The 20,367-nt window shown below is 46.3% G+C and overlaps 2 protein-coding genes across 5 annotated transcripts in view; one reads left to right on the top strand and one right to left on the bottom strand.

The window, feature by feature from the left end:
• Nrdc (nardilysin convertase) overlaps positions 1–6,040 on the top strand; it is a 64,569-nt gene extending 58,529 nt beyond the window's left edge. For both annotated transcript variants that reach the window (XM_051170959.1, XM_051170960.1), the window contains 9 exons: positions 547–578; positions 798–936; positions 2,770–2,817; positions 3,099–3,151; positions 3,505–3,588; positions 4,429–4,519; positions 4,720–4,836; positions 5,473–5,562; positions 5,640–6,040. In XM_051170959.1, the coding sequence (XP_051026916.1) occupies positions 547–578; positions 798–936; positions 2,770–2,817; positions 3,099–3,151; positions 3,505–3,588; positions 4,429–4,519; positions 4,720–4,836; positions 5,473–5,562; positions 5,640–5,834 (849 nt within the window). In that variant the 3' untranslated portion in view covers positions 5,835–6,040. The remainder of the gene's footprint in view (positions 1–546; positions 579–797; positions 937–2,769; positions 2,818–3,098; positions 3,152–3,504; positions 3,589–4,428; positions 4,520–4,719; positions 4,837–5,472; positions 5,563–5,639) is intronic.
• Positions 6,041–6,682: 642 nt separating this feature from the next.
• Positions 6,683–20,367, bottom strand: part of Osbpl9 (oxysterol binding protein like 9) — a 54,447-nt gene continuing 40,762 nt past the window's right edge. For all 3 annotated transcript variants that reach the window (XM_051171968.1, XM_051171967.1, XM_051171966.1), the window contains 12 exons: positions 17,035–17,147; positions 16,813–16,931; positions 16,033–16,118; positions 12,991–13,162; positions 11,514–11,598; positions 10,662–10,772; positions 10,402–10,465; positions 10,155–10,295; positions 9,086–9,164; positions 8,053–8,144; positions 7,289–7,424; positions 6,683–7,110 (listed from right to left, as the gene is read on the bottom strand). In XM_051171968.1, coding sequence (XP_051027925.1) covers positions 7,036–7,110; positions 7,289–7,424; positions 8,053–8,144; positions 9,086–9,164; positions 10,155–10,295; positions 10,402–10,465; positions 10,662–10,772; positions 11,514–11,598; positions 12,991–13,162; positions 16,033–16,118; positions 16,813–16,931; positions 17,035–17,147 — 1,273 coding nt within the window. In that variant the 3' untranslated portion in view covers positions 6,683–7,035. The remainder of the gene's footprint in view (positions 7,111–7,288; positions 7,425–8,052; positions 8,145–9,085; positions 9,165–10,154; positions 10,296–10,401; positions 10,466–10,661; positions 10,773–11,513; positions 11,599–12,990; positions 13,163–16,032; positions 16,119–16,812; positions 16,932–17,034; positions 17,148–20,367) is intronic.

The following is a 20,367-nucleotide window of genomic DNA, read 5'->3' on the forward strand; positions in this document are numbered from 1 at the left end:
CTGGCTTCCATTTGCCCCTTTCTTTCTGGGGAGACTAGAGCTCCAAACTCCAAATCAGTCTTGGTTTCTGTTCTCTGACAGAAAGACCTTCCTGAGTCTCACTAGCTGCTTGAGTCGCACATAGGGGAGGGCCAGCTGGGCTGTGGACTGAACATGCGGTGTTAAGAAGTAGCCACAGGCGAAATTACTCCAGAGTTGAGCTTGCCGTCAGTCAGCATCTTGTAGGTGGAACAGAAGGCATGTAGTCAGTTAGCCCAGGCTGTGTCAGCTGGCTAGTTCCAAAACATGGCTAGGCTTCCAAAATATAGCCCTGGCCATACGCATGGCCTCGCTAGATAAACTAATGTGAGCCAGGGAACTGCTGAAATGGAAGCACGTTAGCAGAGGGGCAGCCTGAGTCGTTTAGTGTTGGTAAACATAGCTGGCCTGATGCGTGTCCAGCATTTAGGTGACAGACTCTGCTTTCCTAATGCTGTCCAGAGTGCTGCAGGGAATTAAAAAATGGGAATTACCAAGTTCTAAGGTAGGTATTTACTTCTCTTTTAGGAGTCTGTGGATTTCCTGAAGTACGTTGTTGAGTAAGTATTGGTTTGAGTTCTCTATGCCCCTTCCCAGAAAGCAGCAGTAAGCTGTAGCTGTTGCTCAGCTTAAGTCAGGCCTTCCCTGTGCTTGCTTGCTTTTCTTGAGCCTGGTGTGAACAGAGCAGGGCAGAAGGGAGGTGAAGCCCGAGTTCTTCAGTCTGGGACTGGGGAGGACGTAGGCCTGCCTCTCACCCATGTGTGCTGACTGTTTTGCAGCAAGCTGAACTTCATGCCTCTGGAGCGGGAATTGCCTGTGCAGTTCCAGGTGGTGGAGCTGCCAGGTGGCCACCATTTATGCAAAGTCAGAGCTTTGAATAAAGGTGATGCTAACTCTGAGGTCACTGTGTACTACCAGGTGAGTTGACCTACATACCAAAGCGTGGTGGGGATTTTACCTAACAGAACCCAAGCAGCAAGAGGATATGTATTAAAGGACAGCTTGGAAAAAAGTGAAAATAAACCCAGCTCTGCAGTCAGCATAGAACAAACAAGGACTCTTACATAAGAAAAAACCCACCACCTGTTTTTTGGGATGGTAAATCCAAGGCCGACTTCCTTATCCTCTGGGACTCAGATCGCCTTTTTGTGTGTATGCTTTCCACAATAGAGAGGAGGAGGAGGAGGAGGCCTGTAAATACGTGCTTTTCAGCAGCCCTCAGTCAGCTCAGAGCGTGCTTTAGTGTTTGGCTAATCCCACTCCTAACTTGTGAACATCTTCTCTGAACCTGTCCTGTCCAGTCTGTGCTTTGGTCTTTGAGTAACATGGCCTTGTTTACTGCCTTTTGACATTTTATTGTGTTGCTGATCCTGGGCCTGCGTCACCCCCCCCCTTTATTGTATGTATATGTATGTATATTCAGGTGCATGTAGAAGTCAGAGGCCAACCTTGTCTGTCACTCCTCAAGTACCATCCATTCCCCTACCTCCTCTTTTTTAAAAATATTGAGACAAGGTCCCTCACTGGCTTGGAGTGTAGTACCAAGTAGGCAGGGCTCGTGGTCAGTTACTCTATGATTTACAAGTATATGCCATCATATCAGGATTTTTTAAAAGTTTATTTTTTATTTTATGAGTGTTTTGCCTGCATGTATATCTGTGTACCACATATATGCCTGGTACTTGCAGAGGCAGGGAAAGGGTGTTGGACCCTTGGAACTGTAGTTACAGATGGTTGTGAGCTACCATTTGTGTGCTGGGAATTCTAGCTTTTCTTAAATGTGGGTTCTGGGGATTGAACTCAGGTTCTTCTTGTGCTTGTAAGGTGAGCGCTTGGCTGGCTGAGCCGACTCCCCAGTCATTCCTGTCCCCGTCCTGGTTCTCAGAAACAAACTCATGAAAGGATGCCATGGTGGTCTCATAAAAACTGCTTCCTCTAGGAAACTGTTCCCCTCCACAGAACAGAGTTGACTGGTTATGTTGTAGCCCTCTCAAAAGGGAACAGGAAGTCTTGGTGCTTGTCAATCAGAGCTGTTGGGACAAATAGGCTGTCTTCTTTCTCTGGTGAAGTAGGAGAGACAAGGGATGTCAGAGGAGCCTGCAGGAGACCTGCTCCAACATGCACCAGCAACACCCTTGTTTGGCCTCCATCCCCGCTTTTATTCTCAGTTAGTTTGTTATTCTCCAGGGTTCTTGGGTACTTTCATAGTACTTGGTTTGTGCCTAAGTGTTCAAGAAACCAATTCAGCTGCTCCACAACCACTAAACATTTCCTACTGTCTTCCTTAGGGCCTCGAGCTACAGGTGTTTGGTCTTACAGTATATCCTGCGCCTTGCAGGCAGAAGCTGTCAGGCTAGGCATTGTTGGTTCACCCGTGTCTACCTGCAAGTGCACCCTAGTGCCAACTAGTCCACAACAGGTGTTCTAGCAGGACTGCTGCTCTCAGGGTCTCAGGCTGGTGGGAAGGTAGATAATAAACAGGATTGTGGGGCTGGAGCTGTGGCTCGGAGGTTAAGAGCGCTGGCTGCTCTTCCAGAGGTCCTGAGTTCAATTCCCAGCAACTACATGGTGGTTCACAACCATCTATAATGAGATCTGGTGCCCTCTTCTGGCTTACAGGTGTACATGCAGGCAAAATACTGTATAAATAATAAATCTAAAAAGGAGCTAGGGCAGGAAACCTAAGACAATAGTGGCCAAGATCACTGAACCCCATAAGCCATTGCTTGTCTGATCATGTTTTCCCTTCAGTCAGGTACCAGGACTCTAAGAGAGTACACTCTTATGGAGCTGCTTGTGGTAAGTGCATGGAGGGTGGGGCTCAAGAGTTCCTCCTGGTCTGTCGGGAGGCTTGCCATTATGTCTGAGGGCTGTGTGCCTGTGGGAGTCAGAAGCTTGTCATCGGAGGAAGATCAGGTGGTAACTTATTCTTATCCAGCATGAACAGTCAGGGGCCTGGACCATTTAGGAGAAAAGCTTGTAGGGAGGCTGGATTTTAGAAACTTAGAGAACACTTTCAGGTAAGAAATTGAGGTTTCTCTTCTGGGAGTTGGGCTGATACAAAGTATGTTGAATTATAGATGCATATGGAAGAGCCCTGCTTTGACTTCCTTCGAACCAAGCAGACCCTTGGGTAAGTGCTGGCAAGGGCACTGATGGCCTAGGGCTCCCCTTGCAGGCAAGCTTGCCAGTCTGCCTTGGCCCTCCCATACCTTACAGTCTAGTACCTACACATCAGCCCTTCTGCAATGTGTTGGGCTGTGATCATGTTTTCAGTTTGCTCAGGCACCTGGACAAGCCAGAAGTTAGCCTGTACCCAGTTCAGCGACACTTGACTTGAGCCTACAGCAGAGCAGCTGCACATATGCTTATGTTCCTTTTGGGACTTCCAAATGGGCAAGAGCCCATCACCCCCATGCTCAGGGCCTCTCTGGACAGGAGCCAGGTCACCACATGAACAGCTCTAACTTCTTTGTCTGGCTTTAGGTACCATGTCTACCCGACTTGTAGGAATACATCTGGGATTCTAGGATTCTCTGTAACTGTTGGGACTCAGGCAACCAAATACAAGTAAGAGTGAATGAACACCGTTATAGACAGTAGGGGTGGGGTAGCGGGCAGGAGCGGGGGGGGGGGGGGGGGGGAGGGTACTACAGGTGCTTCCCTGACTCTTGTACAACTGTGGCCAAACATGGTTTGTTTTGTTAGGCTGGAAGGGGTGGGATGGCTAATGGACAACTATCTAGGACTAATGAGGCTTTGCTGGTTCCATAGGGTGTGGCTTAGATCTTACAGGTCACAGGGCAGGGCTTGCCAATGTTTGATTGCAGGGAGACTAGAGAAAAACAATGCTGGACTGATGATGTAGCTCTCCACTGGATGCACAAAGCCCTGGGCTGGAGTTCCAGCACCATATAAAGGCAGGCATAATAGCATCCTCTTGTAATCCCAGTACTTGGGAGGCAGTCAAGGCCAGCCCAGGCTTCATGACTGTCTTAAACCTCCAAACAAGCAGATGGCTCAGCAGTTAGGCATATTTGTTCTTATAGAGGACTAGGGTTAGATTTCCATCACCCACACCGTGGCTCACAACTGTGTCTTAACTCCAAGAAACACATTGCTTTCTTCTGACCTCTGGATACCCAACACACACGTGAGCAAAACATACACATTAAAAAAAAAAAAAGCCACACAAACACTGTGAGCCTGAGGTGTAAGGCCTCGATGATTTAAGGTGTGGCACATCTAGCTGGCTGTCATGGTGCCACAGTGTGGGTGCTAGGAAATGAGGCTGAAGGTTAGAGGGACAGGACTTCATGTTCTTTGCTCTCCTAGCTTAGGATAGAAAGCCTGCAGCCTTTATGCCTTAGTGAGCCTGAATTCCTTTGGCTTCTACCCAAACTGTTTCAGCTCTGAAGTTGTTGACAAGAAGATAGAAGAATTTCTTTCCAGCTTCGAGGAGAAGATTGAGAACCTCACTGAAGATGCGTTTAATACTCAGGTGACCAATGCTTAGTCTTTGTAAGCCTTCGGAATACCACATCTGCTATCACAGCCCAATATATTTTACCAAATGTCCCTCTAAGACCCCCGCAGTATACACAGATACATGCATGCACACAAGCACACACACCAACATGTCTGTCACAGCCCATTTTTTCTGAATGGATGTGATGTCATGGCTAAGCATGTTTCTGACAGGTCACAGCTCTGATCAAGTTGAAAGAGTGTGAGGACACCCACCTTGGGGAGGAGGTGGACAGGAACTGGAACGAAGTGGTGACACAGCAGTATCTCTTTGACCGCCTTGCCCACGAGGTAATTATTTTTCAGATCAAGACAGCCTGAAGGACTGGGGAAGGCCCTTGACTGTGTGTTGCGTCTCACGTCCAACAGTATTATGTGGAGGAGACCTAGGCCATGTGAACTGGGTTGAAAGTTTTTAGAGTCACCATGGTAGCTATATACGTTGCTAACCTTTACCTTTCTACATGGACCAGTTTTGGCCAGAGCAGCTCCACTTTGAGGCTTATTACTGATATTTTATGGGGCTCTACTAAACAGACTGCTCATGTTTTTATGGAGTCCTCTAGGTCTTTTGGCAACTTCTGGCTGAAATTTGAAATCAATGAGACCATCACAAAAGCACTTTCATCCTCTTGCCCAGGCGGCTGATGTGCACCACACATCCCATTCTATGAGGCAACAGCTGCTGGAGTATGCAGTGCCCTGTGAGATGTCACGCTAGACTGGGTTTCCGGGTCCAGCTGTGGTGCAAATGTAGACAGTTGCTAGAGGAACAAAGGCCGGTGGCTGAGGACCTTTGTCCTGTGGAAGGGTAGGGGCAGGCTGAGACAAGCCAAGTAAGCCAAACGCAGGCAGCAGCAGTCTACTCCCCTCCCGTGCCCCTCAGCATCTATGATGTTCTTACGCCTCTTTTCTCTTCCCTGCAAGATTGAAGCACTGAAGTCTTTCTCAAAGTCAGAACTGGTCAGTTGGTTCAAGGCTCATAGAGGAGCTGGAAGTAAAATGCTCAGCGTTCATGTGAGTGCCGCCAGCCATCTGAAGCCTTGGTGTCATCGGCTGGCACAGGCCTCACCTGCGCCTTTGGTGTCTTTTAGGTTGTTGGCTATGGGAAGTACGAACTGGAAGAGGATGGCGCCCCTTCTGGTGAGGATTCAGATTCCCGTGAAGGGATGCAGCTAACCTACCTGCCACCCTCTCCTCTCCTGGCAGACTCCACCATCCCCATTACTGACATCAGGGCCTTCACATCAACACTCAGCCTCTTCCCCTACCATAAAATAGTCAAATAAACTGCAGTCTCATTGGCCTGAAGCAGCGTGTATTTAAAGACGTGTGTGCATTTTATGGAGTTACACTACTGCCTTCGGGCTTCCACTGGATTTTTGCGATGGCAACCTATGATTTGATTTACTTTTATCTCTCCTCTACAAGACTAACAGTATAACCCAGGCTTACTATACTGGATTGCAATGAAATAGTATCCAAGTGTGACCCCCCCTCCCCCCCCACAGACACTTACGTCAGCAGCGTGGGGGGGGGGGGTGGTGGTCCTGCCCTGTGTCCTCTGAGGAGAACTCAGTTCTTGTGTGCCTATATGTAACTAATTTGTTATAGCACCAAACTGCCCTGTTTTTGTTTTTTAATGTATTTTTAAATAAACATAGTTCTGTATTTCCCTTCCGATCAAGCCATCTGCTGTGGCTTTTTTGGGGGTTGGGGTGGGAAAAAGGGTAGTCCTCCAGCCCTGTAGGCGGTGAGGCATTACAGGGTGAGCTGTGTGCGCTAGAGCTGGGGAGAAGCCTCTCTTCAGTCAGAGGCTGCCAGGCTGGTGGTTTCCAGGTTAAGTCATAAAACAATGAAAGAAACATTTTTAAAAAGGTTGGAAAATTATTTTATGAAGCCTTAAGAAGCACTGCATATAATTATACTAATTCAGGTTTAGATACAATCTAATAATAGATCAATTCTAAAATAAAGGTTATAGGTGAAACCATGAAATTTCCTTAACATTTGATTTTCACACACTGCGCTAATTTTCTAAAACAACTCGAGGATACAGTATTTACAGGTGGGTGTACTAGTGAAAAACTGTCAGAGGTGTGTGTGTGTGTGTATATATGTATATCTAGAACTCAAGAGAAAATGAACTAGGAGACAAGGGTTTATGCTTCAACAGCAGAACTGGAGAAGAAGCTGAGACCTGGGTCTGTCTACAAATGCTTTTCAAAGCATGGGATTTGGGTAAGGAAGAGACATCTTGTTTCAAAACCTGAAGTTTTTCTCAGGAGTGAAGTCAAAATTGTAACTGCCACAGAGGAGAAAAGGGAAGCGTTTTCCACTTTAATTGTTCATCTGTGTCGTCAAGTCCAGTATCCCTGAGATAGGAACCACTGCGATGAGAAGGAAGTGACAGGCTCTCCTGGAGGAAGTCCGATTGTTGCTTAATGACGCCTACTGCCCTGGTCACCAGGGGTAGACTGAGCTGCCAGCCTAATGCTTCACAGCACCAAGACGCTTCAGTAACGGCTCATCATAAACCCAGCATTCTCCATCTTCGTGGAACAGCTGCAAAAGGAAGAGAGGACTGGTTAGGCAGTGCGCATCTTTATCCCGTGCTCTGTCCATTCCCAGCTGTGCAATGAGTGTCAGGCAGGACCAGGGACTCTTGAGGTTCACCTCTGCAGCGATCGTTGACAGGAAGGAGTTACTGCTCAAGCTACAGAGCAACAGGAGCAGGACTTACCCTCGTCTCCCACTGAATTTCTTTCTCCTTCCTTTCTCGGGCTTCTGCTCTTTGTCTTTCTTCAAGTCTGTGCTTTGCTTCGGTTGCTGCATCAATGTCTCTGATTTTTAAGTTGAAAGTGACATCCTTCCAAAGGCTAAAGAGATGGAAGGAGCCTGTGAGCTGGAGGATGCAAGCCTACACCCACCCAAAGGCTTCTGACTGCCACAGTGTGAACTAGACCTCCTGGAGCTGCTGTCAGGGTACTAGAGCAGTGAAGGACATGGAAAGGACACTGCTAACTGTCAACAAAGGGAGCAGGGGATAGGTAGGCTGACACCCGAGAGGATGGCGGATGAGCTACAGCACTAGCAGCTAAGACTGCTTCTGCCTCACCCTCTGGTTCTCTACAACTCTGGGGAGTCAAAGATACTCAAGCCAAATAAATTTAATTATCAATTGAAAGGGTTAGATGGGGGAATAGGATAATTTTCATTCCAGAAAAACTATGTGATCTCAAAAGAGTCAAGAGGCCAACTGCAGGGACTTAAGGACATAAGAAGTGGCTCCTTCTCAACACTGACTGCTATTTCAACTGCAGGGAAAGAGGCAGAGAGAGGTCAGTAAACGTATCTGTGGTCACAAAGCTCTCAAATGCGGCGCTGACAAAGGACCCGTGCCCTGGAGCTCGGCTGGCATGTTCAGTGCTCTGTCTCCCAGGGCTGCCTGCAGCAGGGCCTGGCGGGCAGGAGGCCCCGGCAGCGGCCCTAGTTGAGGTTCCTTACCTGCGGGACTCATACTCATTCTGATCTTCCAACTTCCTCACTTTTTTCTTAATTATAGGCAACTTCTTAGTGTCTACAAAGACAGTATTTTCCTAGACAGCAAGAGGTAGAATGATGCTTTATTATTCAGTTTTATTACAGAGTCAGCTTCTCAGGAGACTTTAACACATAAATCCCATAGATCTTAGCACAATGATTTTATATGCAGCCCAAGTCTAAAATAATTGTTTTGAATTGAGCTCAATTCAACAGATTCAGCATAGCTGTGCGCCCACTTGTGTGTGTGTGGGTGGTTTGCCTGCATGTATGTTTGTGTGAGGACTGGAGTTAAGAGCTGGGAATCAAACTTGGGTCCTTTGGAAGAACAGCCAGTGCTCTTAACTGCCGAGCCATCTCTCCAGCCCCTGTGCTATTAACTTTATGTCTACTTAGCACAGGCTCGAGTCATCTGAGAAGAGGGAGTCCCTGTTGAGAAAATGCCCCCATAAGATCTATCTGTAGAGGGTGGGGGAGGGCGTAGTGGGTGCAGCCATTGTGGGTGGTGCCATCCTGGGCTGGTGGTCCTGAGTTCTCTATGAAAGCAGGCTGAGCAGCACTTCTCCATGGGCTCTGCAGCAGCACCTGCCTCCAGGTTCCAGCCCTGATTTTCTAGGACAAACTGTTATGTGTAACTGTGAGTGAAATAAACCCTTCCATCCCTAATTTGCTCCTTCCTGGTCATGGTGTTTCAGCACAGTGATAGTGACCCTAACTAAGACACATTTCATCTTACAAACCTTTTGACAATGGACCAAATGCTTACAAGGTGACTGCCAAACATTGCTTCAAACAAATTATTCTCAAGTGTTTTGAGAACAGAAAAAAGAAAAGGCCATTCTGTTGCCTATGCTGTAGTAAAGTGTGTGGGGAGGGAGGCAAGGCTCACCCTGAAGAGGTGCTGGCTGCTCTTGGTTAAAGTTCCAGATGAAGCGAGCAAGCACCAAGGGCGGCTATATACAATGCAGCTTAGACCAATGCAAAACACAGTTCTTACCCCTGTTGCGTATTTTGCATACATGATACCATTCCATTCCCCTTCTATTGAGCAGAAAGATTTCTTGTCATTTGGAGAACTAAACAGAAAAGAAACAATTTCAATTAGTTTCAAGTTGAAAACTGTTCTACTCAAACAAGAGGTCAGTAGAAGATGGGAAAGCAACTGTGGGGTCAAAGCAGCTGAGCAGATCCAGAAGGTCAAACCCATTTCACAGTGAAACACGGATTTTCCCATCATTCCTTACTCAGCACAGTGTTCTCCAGAGAATCTATGGTATACAGCAATGGACTGAACACAAATGCCATATAGGAAGATCCATCTGTTTCCTATAAGCTACATCAAAGCTCAGGACCAGTTAGGACAATCCTAAATATGTCGTCCTTTTGTCCACTGTCACTGGGCAGCAGGATGACAGTGTGAACTGTGCCCATTTTTTTCTGAAAAGCAAAAGTAAACTTTTCTGTTTGGTGTCCCATCCTGCTTGTGGTTTTGGGTTTTATTTATTTATAATTTATTTTTTATGGTTTGGCAGCTGATTCTTTTATTCTCGGAAAACTGATTAACCGTGTAGTCAAGCATGACTCCACAAGGACACGTTTTCAGGGAGAGAAAAAGCCTTAGGGCGAAACAGGACAGACTTCCAATTTCTGAGTCCATAAACTCCTGTTACTCATACATACAGCTTCCTCCCAGGTCCTGATGAAGGAAATCTTGCCAGATACCTATGTGTGATGTTTACTGTTTTTTTTCTAGCAAAGGAACAGAAAAATGAAGGGCTTTGTGAAGGCTTGTAGACGCCATACTTTCAGGATGAGCTCATGGTCCAATCTGACAAGAGGATGGAGCCCATGGAGTAGGGGGGTTGGGGGCTGGGGGGGGGAGTTCTCAGCAGGAGGTCCCACCCACCACCTCCAACTCCTTCTGACATGAGATTTTAGGAAGAGACTGACACCTAAGATGGAGACCTGCTTACAAAGTCAGCTGATGGTTAGTGCCTAACAGAAGTTCAAGAGAGAAAAGTACTTCAGAAAAGTGGAACACTGAGGCAGAAAAACAAAATACCTACAAAATCTCTGCAGTAATTCTGTGCTTCTTGCCACCATAGAAAGGTTTAGTGTGGAAGATGATATTTGCACTGTAACCCGTTTTGGAGCAGCTAATACTGCATTCTCCTCCTAATTCCACCCAAGGCACTGTCAGGATAGACCTGCAAAATCAAAGGGTCTCAGGTAAAACTGGCGGTTAGGAGAGAGAGGAGGGGTGCGGCTTACAGCCAGTAGGGTTGCAGCTGATGGAGGAAACAGTCTACTTGCCTCCCGTAGCCATTGGGGAATGTGAGAATGTAGTGCTCATCGTATTCCAGACATGAGACACAGCCTGCGGAGAGAAAAACAGCCTCTGCTAGGGCGGCAGCCACAGGCCTGACATCTGGGTGATGGGAGGGGCCCCGTCCCTGTTCCTCCAAATTCACGTTTACATGTAAGTTATGGCACCCAGCCCGACTTTAAGGGGACATTTTTCCTTGAATGTCCAGTTCTCGTACATGTTAGAATCCCCACTATCACACACTTACCCTGACCTATGTTGTGCACCCCAACTGACATCCCAAGGAATTTTGATTTAGTCCAGATATGAGCATTGAATTGCATCTTCTTGTTAAAACACTCAGCATAAAAGGCTGAAACTGAAAAAGAAAGTGTTTTTTCATAATATAGTCGTAGTCACTGTTTCAAACTGACTGGCTCTGCAGACGACCCTGCTCACAGAGAAGAGCCTCATGCCATGCTAGGAATGTATGCCTCCTTTTCTCAAAGCAAGTGTGCAGGAGGCCATGGCCACTCCAGCAGTTTAGAATGTAAAGGGCCATCTGCACTGCTTGCTAAGGGTGCGCATGCTCCCCTCCCCCTAGTCTGGGCCCCTCCAATATTGCCACTCTTTTTGTTTCTTGAAACAGGGTCTCTTATTATATAGTTCTGGCTGTTCTGGCCCTTTGTAGACAAGGCTAGCCTCAAACTCACAGAGTGATCCACCCGCCTCTGCCTCCTGAGGTTAAAGGTGTGAGCCACCACTGCCCGGCTCAGTATTCCACTCTTAATACCACACTGGACAAAGATGTTGAAGTATTCTCTCCACCATGTCTGGAATACACTGCAAAAACTATAAAATACTGGTCTCCAAGTTGCCATGGGTAAGGTGACTTCAGGAGTACTAAACATTAGTCCTCAAAGCCCCGCATCTTGTCCACAATCAATCAGTGACGCTGAGTCTTTGGAACTAGTGTCCAGTTCAGGTAACAGAAGAAGAACAGCACTCAAGTGACAGGTCATCTGACCTGGCTGTCCAGCACTGGATGACAGGCTTTAGAACAGTGTGAGACTGAAGGTTGTAGGAAACAAAACAAAACAAACCAACCCCTGTAACTTACTGGGCGGATGATGGGACACTTGCTCAGCCACAAATGTCACACTGCTCTTAGAAGCCCAGGGAAGCGGCCCTTCTGAAACCAGCTCCTGGAAGTAATCGTAACATCAATTTAAAAACTTTTGAGGTAAAACATGACAATGCAGAATCTAATAAGCAGCAACCCTGGTCCCTCTGGACACACACACTTCCACCACAGCACTTAGCTGCACTGAAACTCTTGAGGGCTTTACCTGCCTCACGTGAGACAGGCTATAAAGCCAGGCCTGGCCAGCCGTCCTTGTACACACTGAACACCGCCTGCCTCTGTCTTCAGTTAGGACTGCACATTAATGTGTCCTTGGAAATAGATACAGGCAGCCACATATTCCCATGAGATTATTATGAGTCAGGCACTGCAGAGTGAGGACTTTTCCTTTTTCTTTCCTAGAAGCTACATAGTCTACATTCTTTGCTGTGGGTCTGTGTTTGCAAAACAATTCTAAATAGAGCCCAGGCCAGCGAAATGGCTCAACAGGTAAAGACACTTGCCATCAGAGACCTGAGTTCAAGCTCTAATATTCATGTGAAAATGGAGAGAACCCATCCAGTTGCCTTTGACCTCCACATCTGCCATGCCACCTATAACCAGTGAGTAAACAACACACAAGCATGAGGCGCCAGGCTCAGTTCCAGAGCTCCTCACACAGTTTTATCCAAAGCACCAGGGGTCCTAACATGTCCCCCACCGTCTGGGCCCTAACATGTCCCCCACCATCTGGGTCCTAACATGTCCCTCCACCGTCTGGGCCCTAACACGTCCCCCACCGTCTGGCCTCTCTAGCACGTGCCATTCTCAAACTTCACTCCGGAAGCTCCAGTCACAGGTATTGAGTGGGAACAGGGACACAGCTCTTGACTGTCTCCTCTTCCAGAGCTCCACTGACAATTCCACCTCACAAATGTAGCTGGAACCAGCCATTTGTTCTAAAGCATTCTAGTTCCAACTTTTTTAAAAAAGCATTCTGTTTCCAAATTTAGTTTTCATATACCATTATAATGATCTTTTCTCAAAACAAAACTGAGATCCCAATACAGCACAAATTTACCATTATGGTGACAAGGCCCTCATGACCTGACTTAATGCCCATCCCCAAGACAAGCTATTACTCTTTCACCCTTCCATTGCTTATAGAAAATGCAAAGAAACTATTCTTTGCCCAGTGAGCATCTGAGATCACTGCCTTCACCGCTATCTCATCCTGATAGTGAATCTTTTAAATTATTTTACACAGTGTGAAATAACTGGGCCACCCAGAAGGTTCAGTTGGTAAAGGTGTCTGCTGCCAAGTCTAAGGACCTGAGTCCACTCTCCTCTCCCCACACAGAACTGCCTGCTAAAAGCCGTCCTCTTGACCACACGTGCTTACGGCACAGACTCATTCACATCCACAGACACACTCTCCTCTCCTCCTTCTGCCCCCACCCCCCCAGAAACTCACTGGGTTCTCTTCTGTATCATTCGGCAACGTCCAGTGACACTGAAAGATCTCACCCAAGATAGGATTGTACGGCTTTTTGGCCACTGATCCTCTCCTTCCTGCATGGAAGGCCGAGAGGTACCATTTCACGACCTGAACCATTCGGTCCCTGGGGTCCTTCTGATCACTAATGCTGGAAGAGACAAGGACAAATGTGATGGTCCGCTTTTGGGCAGGTTGCATGCTGGTGTAGCATGTCCAGCATGCTCTACCTTGAGCCACTGGACCATACAGTGGATACCAATTCCAGTTTGACACCAAGGCAAACATGTCTAACTAATGGGTTCACTTTAGTGTTTAGTTAGAAGACTCTAGCAAATGTTTCTATCCACTTAGTTAATCATCACCCAGTCAGAACACAGAGTGTTCATCTCCCTCATGCTCCCTCTGCAGCTCCGTGCCCTCCCAAGGCAAGTATTCTTGCTGGTTTCCAGGCCCACATCTTTGTTTTGCTTGTCCCAGAACTTCATGCAAGTGTGCCGCCTCACTGCCACAGAGACTTCCTATATCCCAGGTTAGCAGCCGCTGACTTAATCATGGCTTGGTTTTGAGAGAGGGCTGCAGTCTGTGGTCATTCTGGCTTTGAATCTGAGTTCATTTTCCTGCCTAGTTCTGAGTCCTGGGATTACAGGTAACTTGTGCCACCACACCAAGCTGGTTTAATTCTTTTATGTTCAAGAAACATTATGTGGTTATAATTATTTTTAATTTGTTCAGATATTCTATGGGCTTACCAAATTTCTTTTTAAAAGTGTATTATGTTTTATGTGTACTGGTGTACTCACTGCATGCATGTCTGTGTACTCCATGCGTGCCTGGTGCCTGTGGAGGCCAGAGGAGGGACCCCCGGGACTGCAGCTACAGATGACTGAGCCACACATGTCTGGGTTCTGGGAACCTAACCTGGGGCCTCTTGAAGAGCAGCCAGGACTCTCAGTCCCAGAACATCTCTCCAGCCCTTGCCGACTGCTTAGGCTGACTTTCCAGTCGTTTCTGGAGAGGCTGGCTAACTTTCTTCTCCCTGTGGTTAGTCTGGTATTGGGGTTGGTGCTGATCATCATGTGAGGGTTTCACACATGCTAGGGGGCTACCTGACTCCTGGCCTATACTCCAGGCTGTGTGTATGTGTGTGTGCGTGTGTGTATGCGTGCGTGAGTGTCTATTTTTTTCTTGAGAAGTTCATTCTTTTATCATTACAAACTGTCTCTATTTGTCTCTGGTTATATTTCTTACCCATCTGCTTGCTTTGAGACAGGGTCTCACTCTTTAGCCCAAGTGGGCCTGGTGGTTACTTTGTATGCTAGCTACTCTCTAACTTAGAGCAATGCTCCTGTCTCTGTGTTCCAAATGCTGGGACTATAGGACACTCATCTTCTTTGCTCCTTTGACACTAAATTAGCTACAGCAACTTTGCTCTGTTCAGTGTCAGATGCTGTGGTGGTGTGAAGGAGAATGGCCCCACAGGCTCATGTGTTCGCATGCTTGGCCCTAGTCGGGAACTGTTCAGAAGGGTTAGGAGGTGCGGCCTTGCTGGAGGAGGCGGGTCACAAGGGGTGGGTTTGGAACTTTCAAACATCCACACCAGGCCTCTCTCTGCCTGCAGACTGAGATGTACAGCTCTTAGCTCCTTCTCCAGCACCATGCCTTCCCGCTGCCTGCCACCACACCCACACTGAGACAGATGGTAAATTTGTGTTTTCTTTTTTGGGGTGTTTATTTGGTGCAGACAGACAAGTGTGCAGGTATGTGATCCCAGGAGCTGTCTCACAGGCCAGAGGAGGGTGTCAGATGTCCTTGTCTATTATTCTCTGGCTCACTGGAGAAAGTGTCTCTAGTGGACTGGACATAGGCAGGGAGCCCTAGTAACTCCCTTCTCTGGCCCCACAGCACTCAGGCTGAGGCAAGTGTGAGCATGCCCTGGCTTGTGTGTGCTCTCGGAGCACCCCCCCCCTTGGAGGGCCATACTATCATTTTAATTTTTATTGTTTGCAATACTAGAGATCGAAGCCAGGGCCTTATACTTGCAACATCTTCAATCCTAGCCTTTTACTTTGAAGCAAGCAGTATTACTATCCTTAAAGCCTTCCCCTTTCAAATAGCACAAGAATACATTCTGCCATTTTTATCTAGTTCAACAACTGCTGTCTTCTCTGGCAGAGCATGTGTGCTACCTACATAGACGTTTGCTGATACCGATAGGTTAACTGGGATTGTCTCCTACCTGGCCCCTTTCTCCTTCATTATTAACTCTTTTTTTTGGGGGGGGGGAGTTAATCGTGCATTTCTAGTATTCTGTTTTATCTGATTTATTCCTGTAGTCTTAAAATTCTACCGTAGTTCCTCTGAGGAAAACAAACTTTAAATTTCCTAAATAAAAGCCACTGTCATAAGTACCTGATGCCCCTGACAACATTACCAATGGACCTCATCTGTCAGTTATGAATTAAGTTTAACACTACCATAGAGTTTTTAAATGGCTGCACTTTGAGAACTGGTTACATGGTTCTCTTAAACCTGGCTCCAGGAGGCCTCAACCCCTCAGAACAAGGGATGCAGTCAGAGAGCATGGTCTAGAATATTTCCTGCTGAGAAAGTCTGCCACTGTCAATCGCACCCTGACGTGACTTCTTTCCCTGTGCATGCAGCAGCCTGCGGGCTTGATGCTGCAGTTTATGACTCGGGTGTGACTGGGCTCTTTCTTCAAGCTGTAACAAAGCACCTTATGACAGGTGCTTTAGAGAGGTCTGGTAAGCAGAACTAAATTCCAAGTAACTTTATAGTCTTCGCCTTTTAAATTCCAGCTGCCTGCTTATGAGACTTTTAAATATACTTTGAAAGTGCCTGGTAGTAACCCTCTACCACATAAGCTAAGCAGCACACCCTCATAAGACTCACCTTCTACCCTAAGGCCTGAGAGGACAGGGAGAGTGCCCGCTATGCTAGCCGGGCGCAAGGCTACCGAGCAGTAACACTTAGCGTAAACTACTGTGCTCAGTCAGTTACCTCACAAACAGGTCCGGATGTGCGAAAAAGTCTGCATACATTTCTAAAAGCGATCTTCTCTCAAGAATAAATGTTGGAAGAACTACCTGTAAAACACACAGTTGACTCCTGAAGACCAAATTCCATGAAAAACATTTCTGCACTGCTGAACGGCACTCCCCCATCCTGCCATACCCACCACAGGGCCCAGTATTCTTTACAAAGCCACCTCCCACGCCGTCCCGGTTCAGAATGCCCACTGCCCTGCCCAGCAGAAGTGGAACTGAGAGGGCAAGCCTCTGCTGTCCCTGAGTTGGACACACACCACTTTGGGGCACAGTTGAGGGAATTATGCTTTGCTTGGGGAACCAGGAAGGCGGCAGAGCGAAGAAACAACTCAAATTGCTCCGCAGAGGCCACTGAGACTGTATGCAAAACATGAGGATGGTGGTAGGGACTGCAACCTCCTCCCATAGACACAGTGGATGGAAACACAAACCAGAGTGTGACAGGCGCTAGCCTAAAGGAGGATGGACTCTATCAGACTCCAGTGTTTTCATTTTAAAGAGGCCGACTCATGCTACAGAGCATGAATCTGAACATGGTGAGGCTGCAAGGAGTTCTCATTTGCTGCAGGTCAATCTCAATTCTTAATCTGTATAACCCACCCAACTGTCACCTCTGACAACTCATCTACTCATCTACGATCACATTAAACAGGAGACAAAACACACACTGGATCACTGTGCTCATTTTGTGAGCACTCACCCACCCAGTCAAGGCTGCAGATGTGGTTCCTACCTTTGTGAGGTCCATTCCGAGCCTCACTTGTGATAAGAGGTGCATGATAACGCTCTTGTGCTCCTCCATCGACCCCGCCTCCCCATCATCATCTCTGTCGTCATGAGAGTCAAAAAGATCTACAACAGAACAGGACACCTTAGGCTGGCTTTAGAACGGCTGGTGGGGACCTGACAGTACTGCGAACATTTCTAAGGAACGAAGTTCTCAGAGGCCCCTCACCAGCATCGCTTGTGCCATTGGACATGGAGGAATTCAGTGATTCTGTGGTGTCTGGGCGTTTTAGGCTATTTCCAGAGCTGCTGTGTGTCAAGACTGAGGCAGATCCAGAAGAACTGAATTAAAAACAAAAACAAAACAACAACAGTGAAATGGGTCAGCCTTTGAGCTAAAGAAAGCAACATGGCATGCAGATGTTGAGCCACAGTCACTTTAAGTCAATCCACAGACAGATGGCAGAAACGGCCAGGCTCCCTCCTACAAGCAGCTACCCCGATTCCACACTGAGGTCTGTGTTCTGTGCACAGGGTGTGTTCAACTAAGCCTGGCTGAAGGCAGTGGCCAAGTCAGTGAGATTTCTGCCTCTGTGTCTAAATGTGAAACTTGAGTTCACTTTCTCACATTTTTGTGCACATGGAGATGTGCCAGTGACTGGCAAGTTCCTCAAAATATGGCAACAGTCAAGCTGGGGCTGTGGATCACGCCTATGACCTCCAGCATTTGGGATGCTGAGGTAGGAGAATAACTTTGAGTTAGAGATCTGAGTTACAGAGTGCGACTCTGCAAAATTGGCAACATAATCCATCCTAAGTCTCAGGTTCCTTGTCTTTATTTTCTGAGATCCTTGAGCAAAGACCACACAGGAGTAATGCTTTTCCTCAGCATTTAAAAAGTGAACACTTTAAAGTATATTATCTTTCCAAATAAATTTATGGCAACTGACTTCATGAGCAGGTTTAAGAAATGTAAAGAGAGCCTCCCCTAAAAATTACCAAAATTTACCTAGGAAATCATATAGAAATTAAGTAGCTAGCCATGAGTGGTGGCACACGCCTTTAATACTAATACTTGGGAGACAGAGGCAGGCATTCCCTGTAAGTTCATGTCCAGGGGAGTCTACATTGAGAATTCCAGGCCAGCCAGGCCAGCAAATGAGAGTAAGACCTTGTCTCAAAAAATATAATCATAAAGGCAAGAAATTATATAAAATATAAAAACATAAACCAAATTAGTCATAATATAGACACTTAAAAATGCTATAGAATAACTAGTCATTTTACAAGTCTTAGTGAACATTGTACATTATATACTCTAGTTAAACAATTTACTCTACTGTCTTTTTTTGATCTTTACAAAAAGTAACAAACTATTTCACAGCAGAAATAAGCAGCAAATGCAGAGTGCTCAGCACTGCTGGCCCCGCACGGCACACTGCCTCCCACCACTAGCTGGCACTACAGCAGTGCCGTGGCTCCAACTGCTGGCTCTATAGGGCCGCCCTGAGCACACAGCTCAGGCCTCACCCCATTATTATATACCTTCTAGGAAGTATGTTGGACAAATGAAGAATGCTATGTACAGAACGCTTTCCCCACCCTAAAAATCCTTTGGGATCTGCTTACACTAATGTATTAAAAATTTACAGTACGCATGATCCTGCTTTAAGTATAGCTGCCTCGGTTACCTTGTTTTGATCTATTTTGTAAAACTCCTTAGGTAAACACTCACTGCCTCTTTGCTAATTTAGTATTAGTATACATCATAAGGGGCTAGGAAATGTACCGCACTAGTTTTAAGAAGCAATGGGATGAGTGAAAGATGCAGGTAACTAATTTTACATGACAGAACAGCATGAGAATTCTTGTCAAAACATGTGGTTCTTCGACAGATCATCAAAACGAAATCAATCTTTTAGGCCAACTCAACTTTACACTTTATACCAAATCAATCTTTAAACCTCAACCCCTATAAAACATCAATTTTATTTTCATAAAATTCCAAGGCCCGTAGTGTATGTTGTGCCTTTTCTCTTTACCAATGGCTGCAGCAGCCTAGCTTTAGCACGTCAAACAGTCTCAAGATGGAAACAAACAAAAGCATGGGATAAATTCCCAGCCATGCCACAGCTCACCTCACTCAGAGCAAAGGACAGGATCATGCACAGTTAGCTTGTATAACCAAGATCATAAGGAAATCAGTATAATTATGGATTATTTAGAACAACCTGCCCAGAAGCATGATCAATCTGAGAACACAGAGATGCACAAGAGATCAATGAAGGCCTGATGTCCCATATGGCAAAACATGTGGCAAAGCGGAGGGGGTTATTTGCATGCACACTTGGCACAAGTTCTTTCCGATGTAAACTCTCATCTGATGTACAGACTTGGAACCACACTGGCCAGTTACACAGTCTATGTGCAGCCTCTGAATGCTCTTCCATCAGAGATACACAGAGAAACACACATAAGAATGAGAACTTGACCTAAGTTAGAAAACTTCAGGTAGTAGTCAGTGACAGGTGTCACAACTTAAAGCTCAGATGGTAGTAACAGAGAACATGAACATAACAGGGCCAGGTCATGAGACAATATGCAATGCTAGCCAACATACCCAGTTTGAGAGTATGTAAAGCCTCATTACAAACAAACAGAAAACAAGTGAAAGAATCAAAACAAACAAACAAAAACCCAAAGAACCTAAGTTGGCCCAAAATATCTATATTCTTCATGCGTTTGAGACTCGAGGATACCCAAGGAGAGTGTAAGACCAAGAGAGGAGAGGAGCCTGAGACACCAGACAGGACACAGGGTTCACATTTGGGTCATTTCAAATGGTAGGTTCATGCACTGTGTATTAGGAGGCAGGAGACAGAGAAGAGAGAGAAGGGAACCAGAAAGAGGGAAGAGTGAGAGAGGCCAAAATTGTGCAGATGGTTTTGTAGACATGCTATGATGGAGTTAAGCGTGTCAACAGGCGGGGCTGGAGAGATGGTTCAGAGGTTAAGAGCACAGGCTACAATGAAACTTGCTGCCTTCTTCTGGTCTGCAGGTGTACATGCAGACAGAACACTGTACACTAAATAAATAATCTTGTAAAAAAAAAAGTGTGTCATCAGGGACCCATCCTGTGTCACTAAATTCACGTGAGAAGACTTTAGCAAATGGACAGGTGAATCCACTGATTGGAAAAAACCCTTCAGTCCTGTTAAGTCTAGAGTGATAGCTAATGCTGGGTGGGCAGAGTGGTTCAGACATTTGCCACCAAGCCTGACAACCTGAGCTCAATGCTAGAACATGCACAGTGAAAAGAGAAAAATGACTCCTGCAAGTTGTCCTCTGTCTTTCACAAGTGACTGTGGTATAGACACATTGACTCCCACAGAAAAATGTAGTAACAAATTAAAAAGAAAACACTAGTGTTTAAGAGATTCATTAAATTCTGTTTAAATATAAAACAACGGTTGAACCTTTAAGAAAGAAAATCAAGCTTTTACTTTGGATTTCTTTTTCTAAATTGTTATTTGCCAGACCTGTAATGTTATGTATGCAGCAG

Source organism: Acomys russatus, chromosome 29 (genome assembly GCF_903995435.1).
Source record: "Acomys russatus chromosome 29, mAcoRus1.1, whole genome shotgun sequence".
Classification (NCBI taxonomy): Eukaryota; Metazoa; Chordata; class Mammalia; order Rodentia; family Muridae; genus Acomys; species Acomys russatus.